General features: G+C 42.6%; 2 protein-coding genes across 13 annotated transcripts in view; both read left to right on the plus strand.

The window, feature by feature from the left end:
* The window catches only part of LOC142771727 (uncharacterized), a 189,086-nt gene that overhangs the window by 117,923 nt on the left and 46,584 nt on the right, over positions 1-24,579 (plus strand). For all 12 annotated transcript variants that reach the window (XM_075873540.1, XM_075873544.1, XM_075873541.1 and 9 more), the window contains one exon: positions 1,431-1,766. In XM_075873540.1, coding sequence (XP_075729655.1) covers positions 1,431-1,766 — 336 coding nt within the window. The remainder of the gene's footprint in view (positions 1-1,430; positions 1,767-24,579) is intronic.
* Positions 1,605-23,829, plus strand: LOC142761689 (uncharacterized). The gene is made up of 2 exons (XM_075873556.1): positions 1,605-1,730; positions 23,184-23,829. The coding sequence occupies exon 2, from the start codon at positions 23,210-23,212 to the stop codon at positions 23,819-23,821; it is 612 nt and encodes a 203-aa protein (XP_075729671.1). The 5' UTR covers positions 1,605-1,730; positions 23,184-23,209; the 3' UTR covers positions 23,822-23,829.

Here is a 24,579-nt window from a genome sequence, read left to right on the forward strand (position 1 = left end):
GTCAAACAACTGGTTGAAAGAGCTTAATCTCTGGGTATCTTGTAATAAACTAAAAATAAATGTTAAAAAGACAAAGTTCATGCTTTTCTATCCTAAAAATAAAGAAGTAGATTACATTATGAAACTATACTACGGCGATTCGCAACTAGATCTAGTACACAATCATTTGTTTCTAGGCGTTTCTTTTCAATCAAATTTAAGTTGGTCAATACACGTGAACAATGTAAGGATGAAGGTAGCGAAGTGTATAGGCATGTTGAACCGTTTACGTAACTTTTTAACAACTAACTTAAAGAAGGAATTGTATTTTTCCATAGTACATTCTCATTTTAGTTACTGCTCGTTAGTGTGGGGAACAGGAATTAAGACTGATAATGAAAAGCTTTCTTCTTTACAGAGGAAAGCAGTTAGACTACTTAATTCGGGGTATAATGTAGATGCGTCAGCTCTCATGTTAAAGTACAGAATTCCACAATACTGCCTTGTTTACAAAATAAAATTGTCGATGTACATATATTGCGAAGTATCGGGAGACTGGGGTTCATTTAGCCGTCGCTATTTCAGCAGGAACACTGGCCGCGACCTTCGTAAAACACACATAATTGTGGAAAGAACACGCACAAACTATGGAATGCAAACAATAGACTTCCAAATTATGAAGTTAGGTATGAGCATCCTGCAATAATTGAACTAGCACGATCGTGCACCAACTCAAAAAAATTCAAAATGAAAATTCGGTCCCTCTTTAACACTTAGGATAAATGCACTCTCAGCACGGTAGGGTGAGCTACAGTCTGTCATACTATTTGTATGTATATATTTGTGTATATATATATATATATATATATATATATATATATATATATATATATATATATATATGTTATGTGTGCTCAGCAATGAATACTGTTGTTATAATGGTTATTTCTTTTGTTCCTTTTTTTTGTATGTGTATATTTTATGTATGTATATATGTTTATGTGTGCGCTTTGCAATAATTTATATTGTTTCTATTGCTACTGTCACGCCCAGCGCGAGCAGGACCATGTCAGGGGGCTAACCACCTCCTTTTGTCCTGACCGCGGGCAATGCTTTTTGTACTGTCCGAAAAATGAATAAATGAAAATGAATAAATGAAACGCTCCTTAGGAGCAGCCTGACAATAGAGCGACACGGGTGACGAACGATAGTCCTCGCTGGAGGCCAGTCTGGCTATTCTGAGTGCCCCGCAAACGTGCTGTGACGTTGACAACACTTGATAGACCTCTGCAACGTCCCGAGACGATCACCGGTCTACGTCAAACTACAGAAAATCTCGATTGCTCCAGAATTTTCGGATGAGCATGCACGCTTTCTTTGAAGCTAAATTAAAGAGTGGGCCAGGCAGGAGCGGCGTGAGCACTATGCCTGATCGCCGCTTGTTTTTGCAGTTCGCTTTTTGGTCCGCCGCCCTGCTGCTGTGTTCTGCTGAGCCAAGGATCGTGCCTGACCCATCACCCTGGCCTGCGCATGCGAACTTCGCGGTCCCTCCGGAATCGCCTATCGACGACGTGCCCGGCAGACTGGTGATGCTCGATAGCCCTATCTTGGGCTGTCTGCCTCGCTCACCTTGCCGGAATGCCTGCAGCGACCCCTGGAAGACGACCAACGCCTGCCAAGTGACGTCACACTCGACCCGTTTAAAAGGACTTCATCCCAGCACCTTCTTCAGTGGGCTAGGCAGGAGCGGCGTGAGCACTATGCCTGATCGCCGCTTGTTTTTGCAGGTATGTTACCTCGCAGATGCTGCGTGCTTTAGAAGCGATGATCGTTTTCTGCTGCTCTGTGCCTACCCTTAAAGTGTTGTTTCATGTTATTCGCACATTGTGTTTTGCTTACATCGTCTTATCCTAAGCGGTGACGTTGAACTGAACCCGGGCCCTCTCAAGGAAAACCTTCCCTAAGGTTACTAATAACACAAGTGATTCTGCCACAGGACCATCGAATCGCGCCAAATCAGCCTCTGATGTATCGGTAACCACTTCTTTTCCGGGCGTTTCTGATACAGTTGCGGAAACTCTTTCGCAGATACTGGCTGGTCAAAAGCAAATCGCGCGCGATATCTCTGATATTAAGCAGTCCTTCAACGCCCGTCTTGAGTCTCTTGAAGCGCGTGTGTCAGCACTCGAATCAATGCCGGCGTCTTCCCATGTGAACAGTTTGTCGGAGCCAGATCGTTCCGAGATTTTGCATTTATCACAAACAGTATCAAAACTTGTTTCTAAAAATGACGAACTAGAAAATCGCTCTCGAAGGAACAACATTATCGTCCATGGTTTGCCCGAGGAATCAAAAGAAACGAATGTTTTTTTACTCGCTATCGTTGCGAAATTTATGTCCGAGCATTTGGAAATGGAGTGCCCTCGTACTGAGCGCTGTCACCGTATCGTTACGGCACACAATGGCCTTCCACGTCCAGTCATTCTCAAACTGTTGGATTTCAGAGATAAAATGGATATTCTGAGCAATGCTCGAAAGCTAAAAGGCACTGGTTTTTGCATTGCTAAAGATTATTCTATGCGAGTACGTTTGTTACGTAGGAAACTTTGGGAGGCCACCTCACCTCATCGTAGCAATGGTTCCACAGTTAAAATACGTTTCGACCATGTTTACATTGACGGCATTCGTCATTACTGGGACACTAACCTTAACATGCTAGTAAAAAGTCGGGTTAATGTAAACCGCCCCCCTTCTGTGCCTGCATCCGTTCAGTCTAGTTCTTCGTCGCCTTCCTGAACTGCCCGTAAGCTACCAGATAACCTCACCCTCCTTAATCTAAACGCCAGGAGTATCACTAATAAATTTCCAGACCTTCTTTCTCTTGTCTCCTCGTATTCCCCCCATGTGATTGAAATCACCGAAACATGGTTACACGATGGCATACTTGATTCCGAATTTACCCCACCAGGATTCATCGCAGTCAGGTTTGATCGCTCTAATACGAAAGGTGGTGGTGTTGCTTTGCTACTGCGTTCTGACCTTAAGTTTTTGGTGTTACCTTCTCAAGCTGCTACTGAATCAGTATGGTGCAAACTGCATCTTCCTAAAAAGTCAATTGTAATCGGTGTATTTTATCGCCCTCCCGGGTGTTTGGTTGAAAGCATTCACTCCCTCAGCCATTTCATTCTTGAACATAACTTTTCTGCGGCACATTTTGTTTGCTTGGGTGATTTCAATGCACCTGGGGTTAACTGGTCGGCATTGACCCACAGCGGTCGAGATACCATTATTAACAAAGCACTCCTAAATTTGTCACTCTCTGCGTGGCTTCTCCAGATCGTTACTGGCACCACAAGGTCCAACGCCCTACTGTATTTGGTTTTTCTTAGTGCTCGTGCTGCGCAGAATGGCTTCACTTATGAGATAATCAAAGGAATATCTGACCACAGTGCAGTTGTTGTTAACATTCCTTCTTCATTGCCGAAACCTGGTTCGCTTTTCCCAACTTTCCCCGACTTCAATAACGCTGATGATAATTCTATTATCGAGGAATTGTTCGATAGCTTTGAAGCGTTCAACGAGCTAAGTCTCAGTGGTGACACTAACGCCCTTGTAGATTTCTTCAAGCGGCTTGTTAACTCCTGCATACGGCAGTTTATTCCACTAAAAACAAAAAAGACTAATCCCAGTGTTTCATGGATGAATCGCGACATTCTCCACTTATCACGCCGTGTGAATCGCCTCAGGCGATCTAAACGTAACAATAACCCTGACACTATCACCAAGTTCAATCTCGCGAAAGAAGAACTTCGACGGATGACAAACTCGGCTAGGGATTTTTATTATCGGGTGCAGCTTCAAACTCTGCTTAAAATTAATCCCAAAAAGTTTTGGCGTTCGATCCTTCCTAAATCCACGTTACCGCCTTCATTCACCTCTGATGGCGAAACATTATGTGACGCAGCTGATATACCAAATGCCTTCAATGACTATTTTAGTTCCAATTCTTCTGTTGACAATAACATTGTTCCTCCCTTCCGAAATCGTCTCTCTAATATCTCCATTGGGAATATTACAATTACCGCAGAGGGCATTCTGAACCTTATATTGAATCTAGACGTAAAAAAATGCAGTGGTCCTGATTGCATTCCCAATGCATTTCTACTCCGGTATTCCCAATGGTGTGCTCGCTATTTTGAAATTATTTTTAACACAACGATCCGCACCGGTACCGTTCCCTCGTTCTGGAAAATAGGTAAAGTCCTTCCTCTTTTCAAATCCGGCGATAAGCACTCCTTTTCCAATTATAGACCAATTTCATTAACCTCACTCTTGTAAAATGCTTGAACACGTAACCTTTAAACATATCATGAACTTCCTCGAGTCTAATAACCTTCTGTCCAATTTTCAACATGGGTTTCGACGCGGGTTCAGCACGGTGACGCAACTTATTGCCTTTTCACATGACATTTCCATGAACCTTGACGCAGGATATCAGATTGATGCCATATTTATCGATTTTTCTAAAGCCTTTGACACTGTTATTCATTCAAAACTCTTGCAAAAAAATAAATAAGATCCTCAATAACCCACAATTAGTTCACTGAATTTCTTGCTTTCTTTCGAACCGTTCTCAATTTGTGTGCTTTGATTCCGTTGCTTCTTCCCCGGCCAAAATCACTTCTTGTGTTCCGCAGGGCTCAATCCTCGGGCCTTTGTTATTTTTCCTTTATGTTAATGACCTGCCTGATATTGTTCATTGTAAGATTCGATTGTAAGATGATTGTGTTTTATATCATGTAATCCACTCGCCCAATGATCACATCCTTCTCAACTATTCGTTTGCATCTTTCTGTAACTGGTGCGGTTCCTGGCAAATGATGATTAACTACAAAAAAACGGTGTTCATGTCCTTTACTAATACATTAGTTCTTTCAGATTTCAACTACTCAATTAATGGACTGTCTTTGCTGAGAGTTTACCAATATAAATACCTTGGCGTGCTTTTCACTCCTAACCTGTCCTGGTCTCACCATATTGATTACATTACTTCTAAAGCGCTAAAAAAACTTTGTTGCCTCCGGGGTACACTATCTGCGGCCCCTAGCGATGCAAAACTAACTGTGTACAAGACCCTTATCCACCCCGTGCTCGAATACGCGTCACCTGTATGGAACCCCTACAACCAGTGCGAAATAAAACAAATAGAATCGGTACAGAAAAAGGCCATTAGATTCATCTTCAGGCGTTATGACTGCTTTTTCACCTACGTCAGCATTACCATCTTTGAACCTATCTCTACTTTCATCGCGAAGGAACATTGAATCTCTCAAGTTATTACATTATATAATTTATTCGACGTGCAAACTTTCATAAGATCTCTACTTAACATGTTCCAGACCTTCTTCAACACGCCAATACCATCCTTTGAATATGACACCATTCTATGCCCGTACTAACACGTTTAAATTTAGCTTCTTTCCACGAAATGTTGAACTTTGGAATAACTTATCCGGTGACATATGTTCTTTGCCCTTAAATGAATTCTTGTTCTCCATAAATACCCTTTGACAGTTTGTCTTTTTCCGTTTCACTGTTTACTGTGTTCTCTTCCTTGCCACCATGTCTTCATTATGCCACCTATTGATGCCATGTATTGCCACTTTGTATTTTGCGTTCCTTCGCAAAGTATTACACCATGTTTTGTACCGGCCTGTTACCCACTCCTGCCATAGCCCTTACAGGCTGCGGTATGTAAAAATAAATAATAATAAATAAATAAATAAAATATGTCATGGGCAACGTTCGCCACTAATAATCGGTCAAGATCGAGTGCCCCCGCACGCAGGGCTCTCAAACAACCCAAGTGTATCTAGAGTTTCCAAAATTGGTGTCGGCGGTTCCTTCCAGTTCAACCATGCCAAACAAACACACGCACTCACTACACAGTAGTTTATATGTTTACTTTTTTGCAGACGATACAGATTATTTTATTGAAATTTCATGACAGTAAGGTCCCTGTCGTCATCACGGGTGAACACTATGCAGAGGCGGAAAAACTTTGCTGCACCTAAGGTTAAAATGAACTAAACAGTGAAGACTAAGTAGTGAAGAAAACTTTTGATAATTCTTCGATAGTTCTCTGTATTTTAAGAGCTGTATGACGCCATAAATTGATGCACCCACATTTTAGAAATACAAAGTTCAAGGCACCACGCGAGGCGAAACCGAAACTAAGCTCATTGAGCACGCAGGAAGTTCGTCAGCTCACTTACGTCAGGCCGCAAGTTCTTTGCACTTCTTTCAAGTTGGAGAAAAAGCCTAGTCAGAGGTGCACACTAAACACAGAGAATAAGCTTCAACTCTCACAAGCAAACGAAGCTTTGGGAGGCTTACAAAAACAAGAAACAGTTGATTGGTTGATTGATTTATTTATATTTATTGATTGAAACTTTATTTTGGTCCCGAGAAGACGCAGGCGAGACCCCGCGCCACCCTGCTAATCCCGCGTAGGGACCGTCAAGCTGAGCTTGGCGGCCCGTTAGAAGCAGTATTATTATTATTATTTTTTTTACATCTGCCACTCATGACGCGATGCGCTAGTGAGAATGCATGTTTAGTTCTCAGCAGAATTACAGGAACAGACTTCGCGTAACGGTCAATGACTAAAACGAAATGAAAAAGTTTATAAATAAATGACAAACAATTGGTTGAACGCAGTATTTTGTCTGAGAACGTATGCAAACTCTCGCTTGCCATGCACATGCGATAAGTAAAATAATTTATTGGTTCTTGAAAAATGAAATGCACGAAAAATTTGTCCGTGCGTCTAATCCGAATTCAAAACCGAACCTAATTGTGATGCGAATAGAGTGCCAATAAATGACGCTCAATGCGCGTTTTTTTTTTTTTTTCATTAAAGTTTATGGGTTTTTTTGTTTGTTTATCATGTGGTGGACCACCGCCTCCTAGATTTCTTGTGCCTGCCAAATGAGCGCAAAACGCCGGTCATCAAGAGCGGCGCTCCCTACGTAGGAATAGGAGTGTTTGTACTTGGCCTTTGAGCCAACATTCGCAGGTGATGTACTGCTTCTTATTTCCTTTGTCTCAATTTCAAACTGGTTCATGTTACTTATTTTTTCTTTGACAAGCTCTGTGCAATGTCGTTAGAGATTGGGTTATTACAGGTTCGTAATTCGTACCCCAAGCAATGAGGGCGCGGGTACGATAAACGTTTGTTTACAACGCAATGTTTAAACCGAGAGTAATTCGTACCCCGAGCAATGTGGGCGCAGGTAACAAACCACGTAGCTTAGCGGATGCCCCCCCCCCAAAGAAAAAGCAGCATTAAGACGAGGTCGGTTGTAATGGAACACGATACGCACGTCTCGCGCGCCCTACATCACCGTGCTGATTGTGGCTCGCAGCGGGGATCCACAGGGGATGCGTACACGCGTCAACTTTCTGTGTGCCCCTAACCGACTTTGAGACGGGGACAGTGTGAGCAGTGCAACTCCCTCTGGTCAGTGGACAGTGCCGCTAGCCTATAAAAGTTTGTTTAAAACGCAATCTTTAAACCGAGAGGCGGGATGTACTCGTTGAAGACGCTTGCGCTCTTCCTTGGCTCGCGTCTCGTCGGTGTTACCCGCGCGCTGACTGTATTCTTGAACGCGATCTGTGTTTTGACTCGCACCTCGTAGGTGTTGCTGGTCTTCCACTGCCGACGCTTGCGTTCGGCTTCCCTGAATCGCGCCTCTTCGGCGTTGACGTCACCATTAGCGAATGCGATCGGCTTCGCTAACCCTCGCAACGCCGGTGAGAGCCGGGCCTACAGCCGGCAAAGGTACGCGCACACTAGCGGGAACCATGCCGCGACGGCGTCCCGCCCGTCGGCGCGATCGCGCATGTGGTGCAACAAGAAGGGGCGCGCTGTCCACATTGTCGGTAAAAAGACTTTAATTGTCGGCGCCCATCTCTCTCGGTAGCGATCACTACGTTCTTTGCACTACTCTCCCACTCCCCTCTCTTGCTCGCTTCCATACTCGTCTTACCCAGATAGGGAAGTGGTATCACTTCCGCTTCCTTCGTCTCTCTGCTTCCTCTCCTTCTTCTAACTCAGACTTCTCAGTCTGTACTGAGACCATTTTGGCATCGCTACATCCACACTCCAGTACAGCCGTCTGCTGCACTTTTGGGAGGCCTATCATGCTGTCCACCGCCGATGGCAGGCGCAGAAACATAATCGCCGCCTGCGCCACCATTTGGCCCGGCTCGCGGTGGACATGGAGGAGCACTGCTCCTCTCTTCTACGACTACAGTGGGGTCAAACGTGCGACTGCATGGCTGGCAAACATGAGACCGCATGACCGGCAAATGTGAGACTGCATGGCCGGCAACCTTGGCTTCCGCGACACTTGGTCGCCTCTCGGGGTGCAGCTTGATCCCACTCATACCAAAGCATTCCAGTGCAAGGATGTCTCCCTTCTACTTCACTCCTCTTTACTAACGGATATTGAGTTTCTAGCCGGGATGGGGACCGCTACATCTGCACTGACCCAGCGCTCAATTTCCTGCTTACTCCGGCTCCTCCAACAGCTACCTTGATGCTGAACTTTTTTTGGGAAAGATTCATGCTGCACTACTCAAGCTCTGCACAACCTCAGCTCAGGGGACGGACCACATTACTAACAAGGCTCTCCGCCACCTAGATACCGCCTCCCTCTAATCCCTTACCAACCTTCTCAACAAACATTGGCAGGCTGGTACTCTTCCCCCCTCCTGGACCCATGCACGTGTCCCTTTCATCCCCAAACATGTCAAACCCATTTCCCTCGAGCACCTCCGCCCGATCTCTCTGACATATTGCCTTGGCAAGCTGTTTGAGCATGTCATCGCGGCCTGCCTCCAAACCTACTTGGACGACCATAACCTGTATCCCTACTCCATGTTCGGGTTTCGTCTGCAGTTGTCTAACCAAGATGTCATGCTCCAACCAGCTCTCCAAGGATGTCTTATACCCATCCCACCAAAAACGCACTCGAGCTATCCTGACGCTGGACCTAACCAAAGCATTCGACAATGTACACCACACAGCTATTCTGGACGCTCTCTCCTCCCTTGACATCGGACACCGTGTACATGCTTACATTACTGCTTTCCTCACCTACCGTGCAGCAGAAATTTCATATGGCCCACTTTCTTCTTCTTTTTCTTTAAGCAGCAATGGTACTCCCCAAAGCTGGGTACTGTCCCCTCATCTTTTTAAGATTAACCTCTTCCAACTGGCACGCAAGCTTAGCACAATATCAGCTCTATCTTATGCTTTCTATGCCGATGACATCACTTTTTGGATGACCACCGGCAATCTTGGCGACATGGAGACCATTCTCCAGTCGGGTGTGGATGCGGTGACATCTCACGCCCGAGCTATCGGGTTGAGCTGCTCTGCGACCGAATCGGGGCTTTTGCTCCTCCTGCCTCAGGGAGTGGCTCCCCTGTCTCCTTCTCCACTCACCATCTTCGTTGATGGCACACCACTTCCTCTCGTCTCTACCCTTTGCATCCTTGAACTCTTTCTTCAGTCCAGTGGTAAGCACACTACCCTCATCATTCAACTCAGTAACACTGTACACCAGACCATGCACTTCATACCCCGCATTGCGAACCGCCAACACGGCATGCGCGAACATGACCTCCGCCGCCTGGTTCAGACCTTTGTTCTCAGCCGCTTTGTTTATTCTCTACCATATCGCTTCCTTTCTCGCACCTAGAAAGACAAAGTCAACTGCCTTATTCGTCAGGCGTATAAGTCGGCCCTGTCCCTTTCCACATCTACCTCGACATATCGGCTACTGTCGATGGGTACTGATGAGCTGACGAAGGCCTATCGCACGGCCCAGCTCCTTCGTCTCTCTCGCACACGGCCAGGTCGCGCACTTCTCTCCACCCTTAAACTCTCCCCTCTCTTGTCTCTTCCCATCTCACTGCCCATCCCTTCCCACGTCTCTTTCCCTTCTAGCCATCGATCCCCTCAAAAAATATATACCTCACGAACACCACCCCTCTCGTAGAGCAGCGCGAGCCTTCGCGCTTCGACGCAAGTTCGGACGGTAACCCGACTTGGCTTATGTGTATGCCCCCCCCCCCTCCCCCCCGTATCGCCAATATGCAGCCCACGCCCTCGCAGTCACCGACAACTCCCTCCGATCTTTCATTACCGCCTCCATCTGTACTTCCATCTCTGTCGAGGCTGAAGAGGCAGCTATTGCTCTCGCCATAACACAAACCTCAGCAGAATACATTTTCTCGGACTCCAAACCTGCGGTATACAACTACGCGGTAATACGGGTGGTGCCGCCAGCACGCATCGTGCGGTCTGGCACCATTTCCTCTTGCCCCGTTTATATCATCTGGGTACCCGCTCACGCGCATCATCCAGGCAACGAGGTGGACAATTCTATTGCTTGCGATTTGACTGACCGAGCCAGCCAGCCACCGCCAGGAATGAATGCGCGAGACGCGCTTCTCTTGTACCACGACATCACATTGCACTACCGCCTCTCCCTCCTCACCTTCCCATAACCTTTACGTTTTGCATTCGCCTTATGCAATAAGTATTACTTGTCATATTCTTACTTTTCATGCTATTTCAAGTGCCCCAGGAATTGATTTCGCCATAGTGTTGTAGGTCATAGAATGAAATATGTTATGCAATAACAGAATAAATTTTTAGGCAAATTCATAGCTTTGCTTGATGAGAAAGATTTGACTTGCCTTTGTGGGGATTCGCTGTAAATGCATTAATGAGTTTAGCCTTTTAGCACCTGCATATTAGATATGGTATTGGGAAGGTAAGAGAGACAGGTGTGCAATTGAAGTCGGGTCAATTATGTGTCAAGTTCTCATATTTCCTGCAAGTTTATTAAGGAGTAGTTTACTTTTATTATGTAATCATTTCAAAAGCAGGCTTTAGTATAATGAATTTCCTTACGTAACAAAGCACTCGTCTTTTTATGATGGCATTATCAGAAGCAGTGTATATTTAACAGACGAAAGGAAGTTCTACCCTAGTATAGGCTGGGTCATTCCATGCCAAATGTCCCAGCCATTTTGGCCACGATCTCGAATGTGGTAGAACAAAATATTGTCGATTTATTTCTTGGAAAACAGCTGATTGGCAGAATATTTCAAAGAAGGAAAATTTTTTGGTCACGTGAGAGCAGTCCGAATTTCGCAAAATGTCGGAACAGTGAGACTTGTTAAAGAAGTAATTCTGAGAGTATCATTTGTTGGTTCACTTAAAAAATTGATGTACATAATAATCCAAAGCATTTGTTTGAGGAACTTCAGTCTCGCTAATATTGCTTAAATTTTTCTGCCAGGTACGCCTACGCAAATTTTGCCTATATAATCTATGTTTGAATATTTTTTTCTTGTAATGCCGTACCATCTGTGAATACCCCAGTAATCAACAATTATTACCGAAGGTACTTTTGTCAATAAATGTATTTTCAGACCACTGAAATTCATAAATCTTGAGAGAAAAAATGGCAGGCCTGCACGGAAAGCGTGGCCCAGTCACAGCGTAAGCTGGATGAGTGGCTATTCAAAAACCATTCGTAAACTCTCTTGAGACTACTTCAGGAAGACCTCAATGAAACGAACTTCGCGGGATTGCTGAAATTATTCATGTCATATGAAATTTGTTTTACCAGAAAACATGGAAAATTAGTATGCAAGAAAAGATGTGTGTTGTATAGTTTCTCTCTTTGTGTCTCAGGATTTATCCAGCTCTATAGAACAGTGGCTACGTTGCTCGGCTGCTGACCTGAATGTTGCAGTTTCGATCCCGGCTACGGCGGTCACATATAGACGGAAGCAAAATGGTAGAGGCCTGTGTGCAGTGCGAGTTCAGTGCATGTTGAAGAACAGCAGATGGTAAACATTTATGGAGTCTTCCACTTTGGCGTGTGTCATAATCATCTCATGGTTTCGAGATATTAAACTCCGCATATTTTTATGTGCGTCAGGACTGCAGAAATATAATGAGCAGGCTCTGAGTGACTGACACAAAGATTTTCCGACGCCAGTGATCATACTTGTACCCGTAAGTATAGGTATGTGCGCACGTGTGTAATTACTGAACCTGTTGCATCATGATTTGTGACAGTAAGTAGCCGCTTCAAAATAACAGTCCACTTTTTCGCATGACACCAGGGTTCCGCGATGAAAGTGACTTGAAAAAGCAGGAAAGAAAATTTGAAAACTGCTGACCCGTGTTTTTATCATTTTTGTTATCGTAGTTGTCTTGAAGATGTCCTTCGGGCGACAAACAAACGTGCCCGCACAATCACAAATGTTTAATAGCGTACAGTGCAAGTAGGAGATTTCGAATGTGTGCCCATCCCGAACAGTCATGCATCTTGACATTGTGAAGCCTAGCTTCTTGGCCAAGACCATCCGCTTGTCCTTCCGGTTCCCGTCCAGTCCACCATTCTTAGGATGTCTAATACAAGGAAAGGGCTTGCATCGACATGGCAGGAGCGTGTCAACACAGTATAGTGACGCATTCAAGAAAAAAAAAACTAATGCTGAAGTTTTTTGTAATTTATATGTGAATTGAATACGCATAAAGGTGCATTAAGGCATCCGAGGTTCATGCACGTCATCTCAAAGACTAGGTTGTCCTGCATATGTTCAACTTGCGGTCTTTTCCCATTAGATAATATGGCAGATTCGTTAACTGAGTTGCCCATTGTCATGAATAGGAAACTCCAAAATCTATTGTAATAACTCATGCTTCCATCTGACAATAACTTACGTGCTGTAAATTGAGGTAGGAAGTTGCTCTTAAATTGGATTTTGCGACATTATGTAAATTGCATCTTAATGTGAGCCAAAAGGAAGATTTCCTCAAATTGCTGATTTTTGCTTACATTGTTTACAAAATTCAGTGGTCTGAAAATACTTTCACTCAGAAATATATAACTTGTAGAGTAATTAGTGATTGCTGGGGTATTCATACATAACAGGGCATCAATAAAAGAGAAAAAATGCAAACATAGAATATTCTCAAAAAATTGCTGGAGCCATATATGACAGATTCGAACCATTTATCCAAATGTTTCATTTAAATATGTACACAGACCTTTGTTTTGAAACAAGAAAGGATAGTCTCAATAGCGTTACTTGGACGAAATTATACCAAATTGGGAAGGCTCCCACGTGACCAAAACATTTTTTTTCTCTAGAATGTTCTACCAATACATGGCCTTTGTAAAAGAAGTCAGCACAATTTTTCCATAATGTGTGAAATGGTCACAAACAAGACTGGGACATTTGGCAAGGAATCGTCTTACAACAGTTTCATTGCTTCCTCAAAGGAAGATTCAGGCTAGAGTAGGAAACTTTACATTTCCTGATGCGAGTGTTGAGAATGCTACAGCTTTTTTGGGAAAACAGTTTTAAATAATGTGCCACTTTCTTGGCAGTGGCTAGGGACATGGGAGTCGTGCAGTGTCTCGCATAAGATACAGGGGCAGTTCCTTTTTTCGTATTGCTTAATATGTTTGTATTACTTTTTGTAGTTGTTACGTACACGTCACTTAGGAACTACAAGTACTGTTCTCTATTTTTTCTGTACTTCATTCTCTCCTGGCTTTTTGGGAGCACATTAAAGAACCTCAGGTGGTCGAAATTTCCGGAGCCCTCCACTAAGGCGTCTCTCATAATCACGTGGTGGTTTTGGGACGTTAAAGCCCACACAACCTGGCTTCACGAAATGAAGTATATTAGAATTTTGCAAAATTATTATGGCACGCATACTTCTATTGGACCGATGTGACGCCCTGATGTCATTATATAAATGTTTTGAGAACTGGGAAGCATCTGCTTGAAAAAGGGAAGGAATTGTAATTGCACACAAAACATGGCTATGAGAACAGTTGGCATATTTTGTGTAATCTCGTGCTCTTTGCATAGAATAAGCTGTTCTTGCACCCTCATTTAGCTCATTTTATAAATGTACCGTAATGAATATAAAACTGTGCTAGCTTTCATTGTGCCTTTTTTGCACTTGCAATTCGTATAAGTTGTTTCCAGGGATGGAATGCTACAGATAACTCTTATTGTTCCTTCATTCCTGGTGGAACCAGATACAACAAATACTGCACCCTGCATACTCTTGTAGCTCAAGAATTGACATGTTGAGCTTCCGACAAATTTCCCGTGGTTCATTCTGTCTGTCATTATAGTTGCCCTGAAACTACAACTTTCGGTTGCCTTAAAGGAACAAAATGATTTTACTTGAAATTCACAAATGAAAGGTCACAATCGAAACAACTTGATATCTTTGTGATAATGTGCTTGCCAGACTGTTGCTCTATTTGATTAAAGCAATCAATGTTTGAGAAGTGTTTGAATGAGTGCGCCAATTTCACATACATTACTAGTGATAGTGTTTTGGCCTTTAATTAGCTTGCCTTGAGTTGCTTGGACTTTCAGATGTGTTGAGTTTGTTTAGATGATAAGGTTGTGATGAAACAAAAAGACTCGGGGCATTTTAATTTGTTGGACATGTGTACTTGTGCTGCTCCTTCTCAATGCCAGTAATGATAGCATGTATCCCTAAGTATGTGATTGCATTATATTTTGCAAATGGCTCTTCATTGAAGATGCAGTTGTTCTGGAGGGCTGTATATACTACAAAATGATCGAAACTTCCTGCATCTGAGGAGAAACTATAGGTTATCTTGCTTCGAATGTAGCAGGTCGTTGTACTGAATGTAGTCCACAACGGTGGATCAGTGACTGCAGTGGTCTCCTGGTGACCCAATGGTCACAGCTTCGATTCCGGCCACAGTGGTTGCGATTTGGGGGAGGCAAAGTGGTTGATGCCTGTCTGCTATGTGATGTCAGTGTATGTTGAAGAACGCCACATGGGCGCAATTTTCTGAGCCTTCCACCACGGCGTTTCTCACAATCATGATGTGGTTTTGGGATGTAAAATCCCAGATAATAATTATCATACTAAATCTTACTTCACATCCGTCAACTTTGTTCCTTCTACTCAATGTTCTACAAATTGCACTCCTCTAGCATTCAATCACCATCATTTCTGTAGTTCTGTGTGTACCAGAAGAATGTCATTCATGTTTTAAGTTTGTCGCTGTAATTTTGGGAATCATGAACTTCATTCCTGCGTTTATCATACAATACCTAAGTAGTATTTTGATAGGCATTTAAAATTATTTTTTTTTTTTGCATTAAACTCTGTATGTTATTTCATTTATTCCATCTTGGTGAGATTGGGGCTTACAGGTTTCCAGTGGATGAGCTTCAGGTCAAGGAATATATCACCTTCTTTCATCCCCTCTTTACACAATTGCACAGTAAACTACACTATTAAAAGGAACTGTTGAATGAGCTTTTTTAATATTGTGACCACCTGCAAGTCGATGTGGAAACATTCTTCAACCACAGTACAAGTCACTCATCCACTGGAAAAGAGTTTCAACTGACTGAAAGTTGTGTTGTTAAAATCGTCGTGGCTCCATGAGCTTTAGCACATTCGTGAGCATGTCGCTTTTCCAACTTTAATAGCAAATGATGAGGTTACGAGTCACTATGAATTACAGAGCGTTCGCCCAGATTGTCCAAAAAGGAGAGTACAAACACTCAAAATTTTGGCAGATCTCACAAATGGTGGCAGTTGATTGCATGGGAATCTCAGAGCGAGTTGCTGCACATGTGGCACTTAGAGCCAACTCTGATGACAGGAGTAGACTTGCCTCGCTGTGTAAATTAAGCCAACTAACTATGGCTGCCATGGTTCAGTGTGTCAGTCAGCCTCAGAAACAGCAGTTGCTATGCTGAAGAATTTATAACATTTAGGTATCCATCATTGGATCATTTACAACCCTGTATGTGTTGTTCATCATCACCGTTAACTTTTAGTTTTCAGTATTTGTGCTGATAAATTTTTTCTGTGTGAAAAGGTATGTAACAACACTGAAAACGCATTTCATATGTGGATGGGTAAGATTGACAACGTGGTACGAAAATGTACTCTAATATTACATTTAGTTTCTAGCTAGAGTTTCGCATGTGTGTTCTCCTCAAAGTGCACCAAAAAAGACACTTTTGAAATGTTCTGCAAAATGAAAAAAAAAAAAACTGTCTACATGTTTGATATCTTGGCATCAACTAATGCATATGTTATCAATCCAAATTCAAGTGCTTAATTATATTGCCCTATGTAGAGCTTGTTTTTTCAAGTGTGAAAATAGCTATTAAAAGAGTAGTCACTCAAATACAGTACAAAGAATGTAGTTGATTATAAAATCTTCAACTATGAACTTGAGTTGATGCCAGTGATAAAAGTATGTTTGAGTGTATCGTTTTGTTTGTGCAGGGTTTAACATTTGCCTGTGTGCTTTTGCAGATGTGTCCATCTCTTTACGGAGAAACGAAGAAGTCTCATGCTTTGGATATTGCCAGGAAAGCGTTGCACCAGTGTCCACCCAGAAACCATTCATTTAAGGATTATGTCACAGCTTTATATTCTGTGGACGTGCGATTGTGATGGCGATGTGACTGCTGACTGCAGCTTGGGCTTGGTTGTATCGAAATGAGTGAAATTGGCAATTCACTTTTCTGCACTCTTGTTCAATTGAAATTGGCATGAATGCAATTGCGAACCTACGCAAACCTTCGGCGAAGTGGGGGGGGCCCGTGAACCATCGGAGCTACGGGCGACGCCTTCTCGAAGCATGGCTTCGAACTCTGCCTTGGCTATGCGCGCGCGGTCTGGGGCAAGGCATTGGGTGCGGCAGAAAACCGGGAGCCTTGGAGTGATCCAGATGTAGTGCACGGTGGCGGGCTGCACTTTGCGTTACAGTCAGCTGGGCCGCAGGTCTCCAGCTTGTAGCACTTTTCTAAAGAATTCCAGCGGTACAAAAATGAGAGTTATGAAACAGAAACTAGAACGGAAATGTACAAAATACGAGGTGTACAGCCAACCTTTCAGCGTGGCTGAGCTACTAACATTGCTAAATAGCTGCAGTAATTCCGCACCAGGTTCTGACCATGTTGTGTATAAAATATTTAAAAAACTGACCTCCCAAAACGCGCCAAACCTTACTTTCTCTGTACGATTTTATATGGTTCTCCAGTGAGATCCCTATTTTTTTAGAAAGAGGTTAATGTCATTCGAATTTTGAAAAACGGCAAGGATCTGTACCTCATTGGAAGTTAATGGCCGACCAGACTAACAAGTTGCCATTGTAAGCTTTTTGAAAAGATGATTAACTACGGACTAATATATTTTCTGGAAACAAACGAGTGGACTTATACCAGTGTGGATTTCGTGAGGGTAGATCCACTGCTGACCATTTGCTATGCACCGAGGCACAAATCCACGATGCTTTTGCTCACAAACAATTTTTGCTTGCAGTATTCTTAGAAGAAGGGGCATGACATGACATGGCGCTGTGACATACTGCGAGATCTCCCACACTTAGGTGTGAGACATGCTTACCATAATCAAAATTTATTTCTACAACCGCACTTTTCGTGTCCGGGTGAGTAATGTCACGAACATTTGTCCAGGGGAGTGGAGTTCCGCAAAGTACAGTCTTGAGTTGCTCACGTTTTATTAGAAAAATGAATACTTTACATTCCTACATTGCACTCATTATGTTTCACTGCACATATGTCGACGACATGGAAATTGGTTTTAAGTCCTACAATCGCAATGTGTGAGCGGCAAGTTCAACTTGGTTTGAATAGTCACCGATTGGGCAGACGAGAATGGATTCACCCTTGATCCGATGAAAATCACATCTTTAATTTTCAGGAAACAGAGATCTCCATCCTGATCCAGACATAGACCTGCACAGTCAGCTGTTAACTGTAAAAACTGAACTCACATTTTTAGGCGTAATATTAGACAGGAAACTATCACTCGTAGCACATATAAAATAACTCATGAACATGTGCCTAAGGCTATAAATATACTCCAGCTTCTGTCCCGGACATCAAAGGGCAGTAAATACCTGATGAATATTTATAGAAGTTTTATATGCATACACCTTGAACATGGGATAATCTATCAATCTGCTGCGACAAGCCTCTTGAAAATGCTTCACCCTATCCACCGTTTGGGCATTCGTCTTTCTACGAAGGCTTTTCGAAACATTCTTATGGAAAGCCTGTACGTATGATCAAACAAGTGTTTGCTTCAACTGCAGCAATGATACATTTCTTTTGATAACTGTCTGAAAGTGGACGCAGACAAAATGCACCCATCATGCATCACAATGAATGATATGTCCAGTTTGTGCTATTTGAAAACCATCCCTTATTTCGAAAGCCCTACTCGCTTTGTGTTGGAGGCCTAGCCGAGGAAACAAGTGTGCCACGTGAACACTGTTTGGTGGTTCCTGCAGCATACCTGTCGCCATGGCAGTGGCCGACTATACATTGCGATGTGTCTTTCGTGGAGGTCACGAAGCACGTGCCCATTCCACATATCTGCACATACTTCCTGGAACTGCAACACAAGTACACATCCTTAGTTCTTTACAGACACTTCAAAGTCTTTCTCTTCTGTGTCATACGCAGCGGTCGGTCCATCTTGTTCGGAGGCCAGCATTATGTATCCCGATACAAGCATTTCCACTGCAGAAGCTTTTTCTATATTTGCTACCATTCAACACACTGAACATTTAAAACTACAGAAAGCAGTAAATTACACAGATTATCTAAGTTACACAGTAACTTACACAGATTTTCGTCCCGCCCGTCTGGCTCTCGGCAAGAAGGTAAGGCCGATCTATCCTGGCAGGCTCGCCAAAATTTGTGGGCAACTGTGGGCACAGGTTAGCCAGATGAGGACAGAGGACGTTCGAGGACAACGAGAGACTTTTATATACACGAAGACTGACAAATGGATACACACAACATAAACTCACACATATATACACGCGTTCACGGTCCTACGCGAAAGGGAGTTAATGTTCTTGTTCGTCCACTCACATTCTACTCTTGGGGCGTGAACGTTGCGCTTGACCTTGAGCTCTCTGGTAGTCAGGAGGCGGTGTGCCTTGTGCTTGCGGAGCTCGTACCGAGGCGGAGCCCGGTCTAGAAGATAACCGCCAGGGGCATCCCAGTACGGTGGTCAACGACTGGGCTTGCCTGTACACCACCGAGAACAGCGAACCGCCGACCGCCGCGAACAGACCTGGGACAGCGTCTCGCTCCGAGACCAGAACAGCAGCTGGCCGTGACGAACGTTGCTTCAGACCAATGTGGGGGTGAGGTGGGACGATGCCCAGTCCAGGACGCACCCGAGGACTTCAACGCCGAGACGAGGCCTGGACACGGAGGGTCAGAACGAGCAGCCGGGGCGTGGCCCGAACTTGTCCTTGCGCTCTGCTCTCTGGGGTTAGCCGAGCTGTCCCCGTGGCTCGGGAGCTTTTTCACGTGGTACGCGCACGAGCACGCGCATAGGCGCGCTCTTAGTTTTACCGCGATCACCATCATGATGATTCCCGCGCACCTTGAAATACTAAATCGGCCCCGCACACCAATTTTCTACGTCAAAGCATGATGCACACTCTCCAGGGCAGCGTTTCTTTACCACAATGGTCAACTTACTGTTAGCTTACCGACAGTTCATACCGACTTCATCCTCAGATGTTCACTGGTAAAAAAAATGCTTCTTAAATATATGTCATTTTTTGCGTTTTTTAGATATAATTCTTGCTTTCACATCATATTGTCACATCACATCATAATATCTAAAGGAAATCCATAGCATAATCTCTCCACAGAGGTTGTTGCTGCAGTAGCTACTCTGAGAAGTACCTGCCTCTCGCTTTTGGTTTCAAAGGCATTCAGGAGACACTCGCGCTGCTTTATAATCACTCACTTGCAGAAACCATGGTCATTTGTTATTCATTTCATACCCATACATCACATCGTGTATCACTGTCATAATTTTATAGTTTATGCACACCTCTATACAGCACATGTTTTTAGGCCTCTATACAGCTGTAATACACCCGGTCATCGCAATAATTGGTCATGGCTTACATCACACAAAAGACATGGTGCTCTTCGGCCACCCATGGCCCTTGCGCCACAAAACTCCACTAATCATCATATTGCATGTATTGCTTCGGCCTTGTGCTGAAACTGAAACTTTCTCTTTAAATTCATTTTTTATTTTCAACTTCAACTGCTCTAAATTGAATCACCCTATGTGCAGAACTTGTTTATTTCTTTTTTTTTTTTTCAAAAGTATATATTATTTCACCTGACAAATTACTGAAAAAGTAGTCATTTAGGTATGGCCATAACAGTAATTAAATTATTTCTAACGATCAAGACTGGTTTGTGCTAATAGTAAAAGTATGTTTCAGTGTTCTGCAATATTTGTGCTGGCTTAACAGTGTTCTGTGGACTGTTGCAGATGTGTTTATCTCTTCAATGAAGAAGCAAAGTTGCATACTTTGGATATTGACAGGAATGGAGTGCACCTGCCCCTTCGTAGAAATTATGCGCCATTTTACACTTATGTTGGAGCTTAATGCATTATGAACATGAGAATGTGACGGTGATGTTAAAATGTTTGTGGACTGCTAAGGACTGGTTGCATTGAAACGAGGGAAACTCTCCACGCAGTTTCTGCGTTGTTATTCAAATGAAATTGGGAAGACATTAATTATTCTATTAAGATATATGTTCCGAAAACTATGGTGTAACGAAATCGTGCCTTCCTTACGAAGCACAGCTTCAGTCTAAATAGTTATTAAACCACATCTTTACTCAACTATATGCACAATGAGAAACAGTTTTATGAATAAGTAACTGCAATGTTCCATGCTTGTTATTGGCACTTTGACATTATTCTGCAATATACAAATAATAGTAATATAGCACTAGTGTGGTGTTACCTAATCATTACTTTTCTTTGTAAAACTCTTGTGAGTCTCTCTCTGACTAGTGCTCAACAATATATTCTAATAATATTGACAATCAAACTTTATTTCTTTCACAGTGTCTCATGCTAAGTAATAATCACTTATGTTTGATGAAATGTTTCTATGTTCTTTTTTGCCACCGAATGTTTCATCATTTTTATTATATTGTTCGCTTACGACATCATTGTATATTGTGCCGCCAAAGTGACGAGCAACAACAATTGTTATAATCTGACCAATTAATGGTGTTTATCATTGCCTATCAGGCTAAATCACTGCAAGATTAACCTCGTCTCTTTTACACGAAATTCTAGCCACATCCCAATCACATGTACATTTATTCGCACACAAAAAGTAAGTCACGTCGTACAGATATCTAGGACTACACCTACGAACCAACCTTTCCTGGAACTGTCATGTGGATTACGTTTTTGCAGCTACTAAACGCTGCCATGGGATGCTAAAGCGTAATCTGTGTCATGCTCCTGCACATGTGCAAAAACTTTCATATGTTAGCCGAACGTGCCCTAAAATTGGCAAGGCTTCAGTCATATGGGATTTGGAACCAGTATAATGTAATTGATAACAAAGAATCTCTGCATAAGTCTGCTGCTCATGCTCATTTTATTTGACTATTTTCGTTTCACCTTATCACGGCCCTAAAATCTCGTGCAAGTGTTGATAACCTATCCCATTATTGTAAGCTTGCTCCTTTATCTCTTTTGCATACATACTATCATTATCCATTGCTTCATGATGACTTCTTTCAGTAACCTCTAGCCATGTTTCTATGCCTCGGATCGTCCTCTCAAGATCAAATGCATCACATGCCGTACCTCATCTTTTGCTGATTTGTTCATTCTAAAAACGATGAATGAGTGGAACCAGCTGCCTTGAAGCATTGCAATAGAAAGCAACATTTCAATAAATAATGACAAAAATTTATAACCAAGTGTTATTTACTTTTTTATATTGTGCTTTATTATTATGTTATTCTGTCATATTGTAGTGCATTTACAAATATTTTTCAATATTTCCAATGTGTTGTGTTATTGTGTTGGCTTTTTCATTATGCTTAAGCAAGTGTTGTTTTGTTTGAAACTTTTTTATGCTTGATGTGTATCTTTTGCATTGTATATATATTATCTTTTTCCCACTGCCCTATGTATTATATTTTTTTTGAGGGCCTTTAGAGGTTTCTTGAATTGAGTGAATTCTTGCTTTAATGTTAAATTCTTGCTAGTTTGTACGGCATGACGATAGTTATAGTGCGAGAATAAAACGACGACACAGAGACAAGGTGTCCTTCGTGTCCTTCTTGTCTCTGTGTCGTCGTTTTATTCTCGCGCTATAACTATCGTTTTGCTTTGATCATTCATTTCTCATTTTTCCTTTTGTCTCAGGTGATGTGTAAAGCACATTTATGGTGTGTTGAGCTCAGTGCTTTGTTTCATGTGACCATTTTGGCATCGTAAGGTGGTCTTCTAAGCATGAATCAATGTATAGAGATTGTCGAAGTTGAGTGTATATTGTTAAAAATTGATAAAGTTGGATATGTAGTGAAAAGTCTATGTAATCATGTAAAGGTATGAAACATTATGTGGTGAATACCTCACTTCGTATTTTATGGTGAATTGTACTTTCATTCAAGCACGATGGGGACATGAGAAGCGTATAAACATGCTATTGTGCTCATAAACTACCAATGTCCTGTACCATCTACATAAGTGCCACATCAGTTGCCCATGAAAAGCTGTGATGCCATTCGCTTCTTTGCCAACGATTTTAATATCTTACTCCTTATGCTTCATGTGTTGAAATTTGAACATATTCTGTTGCTGTGCAGCATTAGATTGAAGTATAATAAGTACTTCAATGTAATGCTGCTTAATGTCATGGCATGTAATTAAGATATTTGGCTGTTTAGGCATAGTATTGTAATTGCATATTAATCGAGCCCTTGTGTATTTGCAGGTTTTACCATATATTAAGTGGAGCATTTACTTACAGATAGGTGGGAACCGTTGTAAAACGTGTCATGTCATAGCACAGTTACTGCTGCACTAACATACAGTTTGAATAGGCAAAGATAATTTTGTACTTCATTTATAAGTGCAGCAACATTCTTTTATTACATGGTGCGGTAGTCCACTTGCAGACAATGTAGGTAACATAGTTTTCAATGCCCTTTCTGTTCTCTTTGCATGATATCTTGTGCAGCATCCCATGAGCAGGACCATTCACTCATGTTCGTAGAAGGTGGACTGTACTCCTGCCGACAGTGCACCTATGTTACCAAGAACAGTGGAAACATGCGAAGACACCTTCGCAAACACACCGGCGAGCGGCCCTTCCAGTGCCACTTGTGTCCAGCTGCATTCCCTGAACGCACGCATCTTAAACACCACATTCGTACACACACAGGAGAGCGTCCCTTTACCTGTGACCGATGCAGTGCATCTTTCTCAACGAAAACTGTCCTCAAGTACCATGTGCGCACCCACACTGGAGAGCGCCCTTTTTCCTGTGACCACTGCAATGCATCTTTTTCACGGAAATCGAGCCTCAAGTACCACGTGCGCACCCACACAGGAGAGCGTCCTTTCTCCTGTCACCACTGCAATGCATCTTTTTCATCTAAATCGAACCTCAAGAACCACGTGCGCACCCACACAGGGGAGCGTCCTTTTTCTTGTGACAACTGCAGTGCGTTTTTCTCAACGAAAACAATCCTTGTGAACCATATGCGCACTCACACTGGAGAGCGCCCTTTTGCATGTCACTACTGCAATGCATCATTTTCGAGGAAATCCAACCTCATAAGCCACCTGTCTAGTCATGAAAACAAGAAACCATAAGAAGTGAATGGCCTGCTTGTTTTCTTTAAGAGGGTAGAGGTTTATCATGTGGAAGGAGCTTGTTGGTAAGAGGTGACAGTGGAAGAGTAGTTTGAGGATTAGATTTGAAACTTGCAATTGATAACGGCATGAATTAGTGGGAGGAATGGAGACTGGTAGAAGAGAGTGCGAGACTTAAGAGGCCATCCTGTTGGTACGAATTCATTAGAAACACAGCGCTTAACGAACACAAAATACATCAGGCGGAGTTAGTTTAAAAAAAGAGCCCGCTTTCTTGAGATATGATTCACACCATCATTCAGTACTACTGGGTAAAACTCTCTTCGTGAGAAAAACTGGTAAGCGGCCACACAAACTGGCTTTCGAACTTTGTGCCTCCCAAAGTGTGGGGAAAAAAAATTCAACGCCAGTGAAAGTAGAAACTGCAATTTTTAATTACGTGTCCAATAATATACATATTTAGCTATAGTGGCAGTGCTTTTGCTTTTGTTCACCTTTGATTGTTTTTATTGATGTCATAACTGCATAATAATTAAAGACTACAAGTAATGAATTACAAAACATTTTGTTCGCTAGCCTACTCCCACATTTCTCTTGCGAATTATTCGAATGTCTCATAGCCTGAATGAACCTGAGGACAAGAATGTTTAAATATTTTTACTTGTTTTATTTTGTACATACTCCAAAGCTCATTTTGAGTTTTTGTCAGGAAAGAGAAACAATAAATACATTAATGTCAGTAGTAAAGATAGATATCA

The sequence above is a fragment of the Rhipicephalus microplus genome, chromosome 9, assembly GCF_043290135.1.
Source record: "Rhipicephalus microplus isolate Deutch F79 chromosome 9, USDA_Rmic, whole genome shotgun sequence".
Taxonomy (NCBI): Eukaryota; Metazoa; Arthropoda; class Arachnida; order Ixodida; family Ixodidae; genus Rhipicephalus; species Rhipicephalus microplus.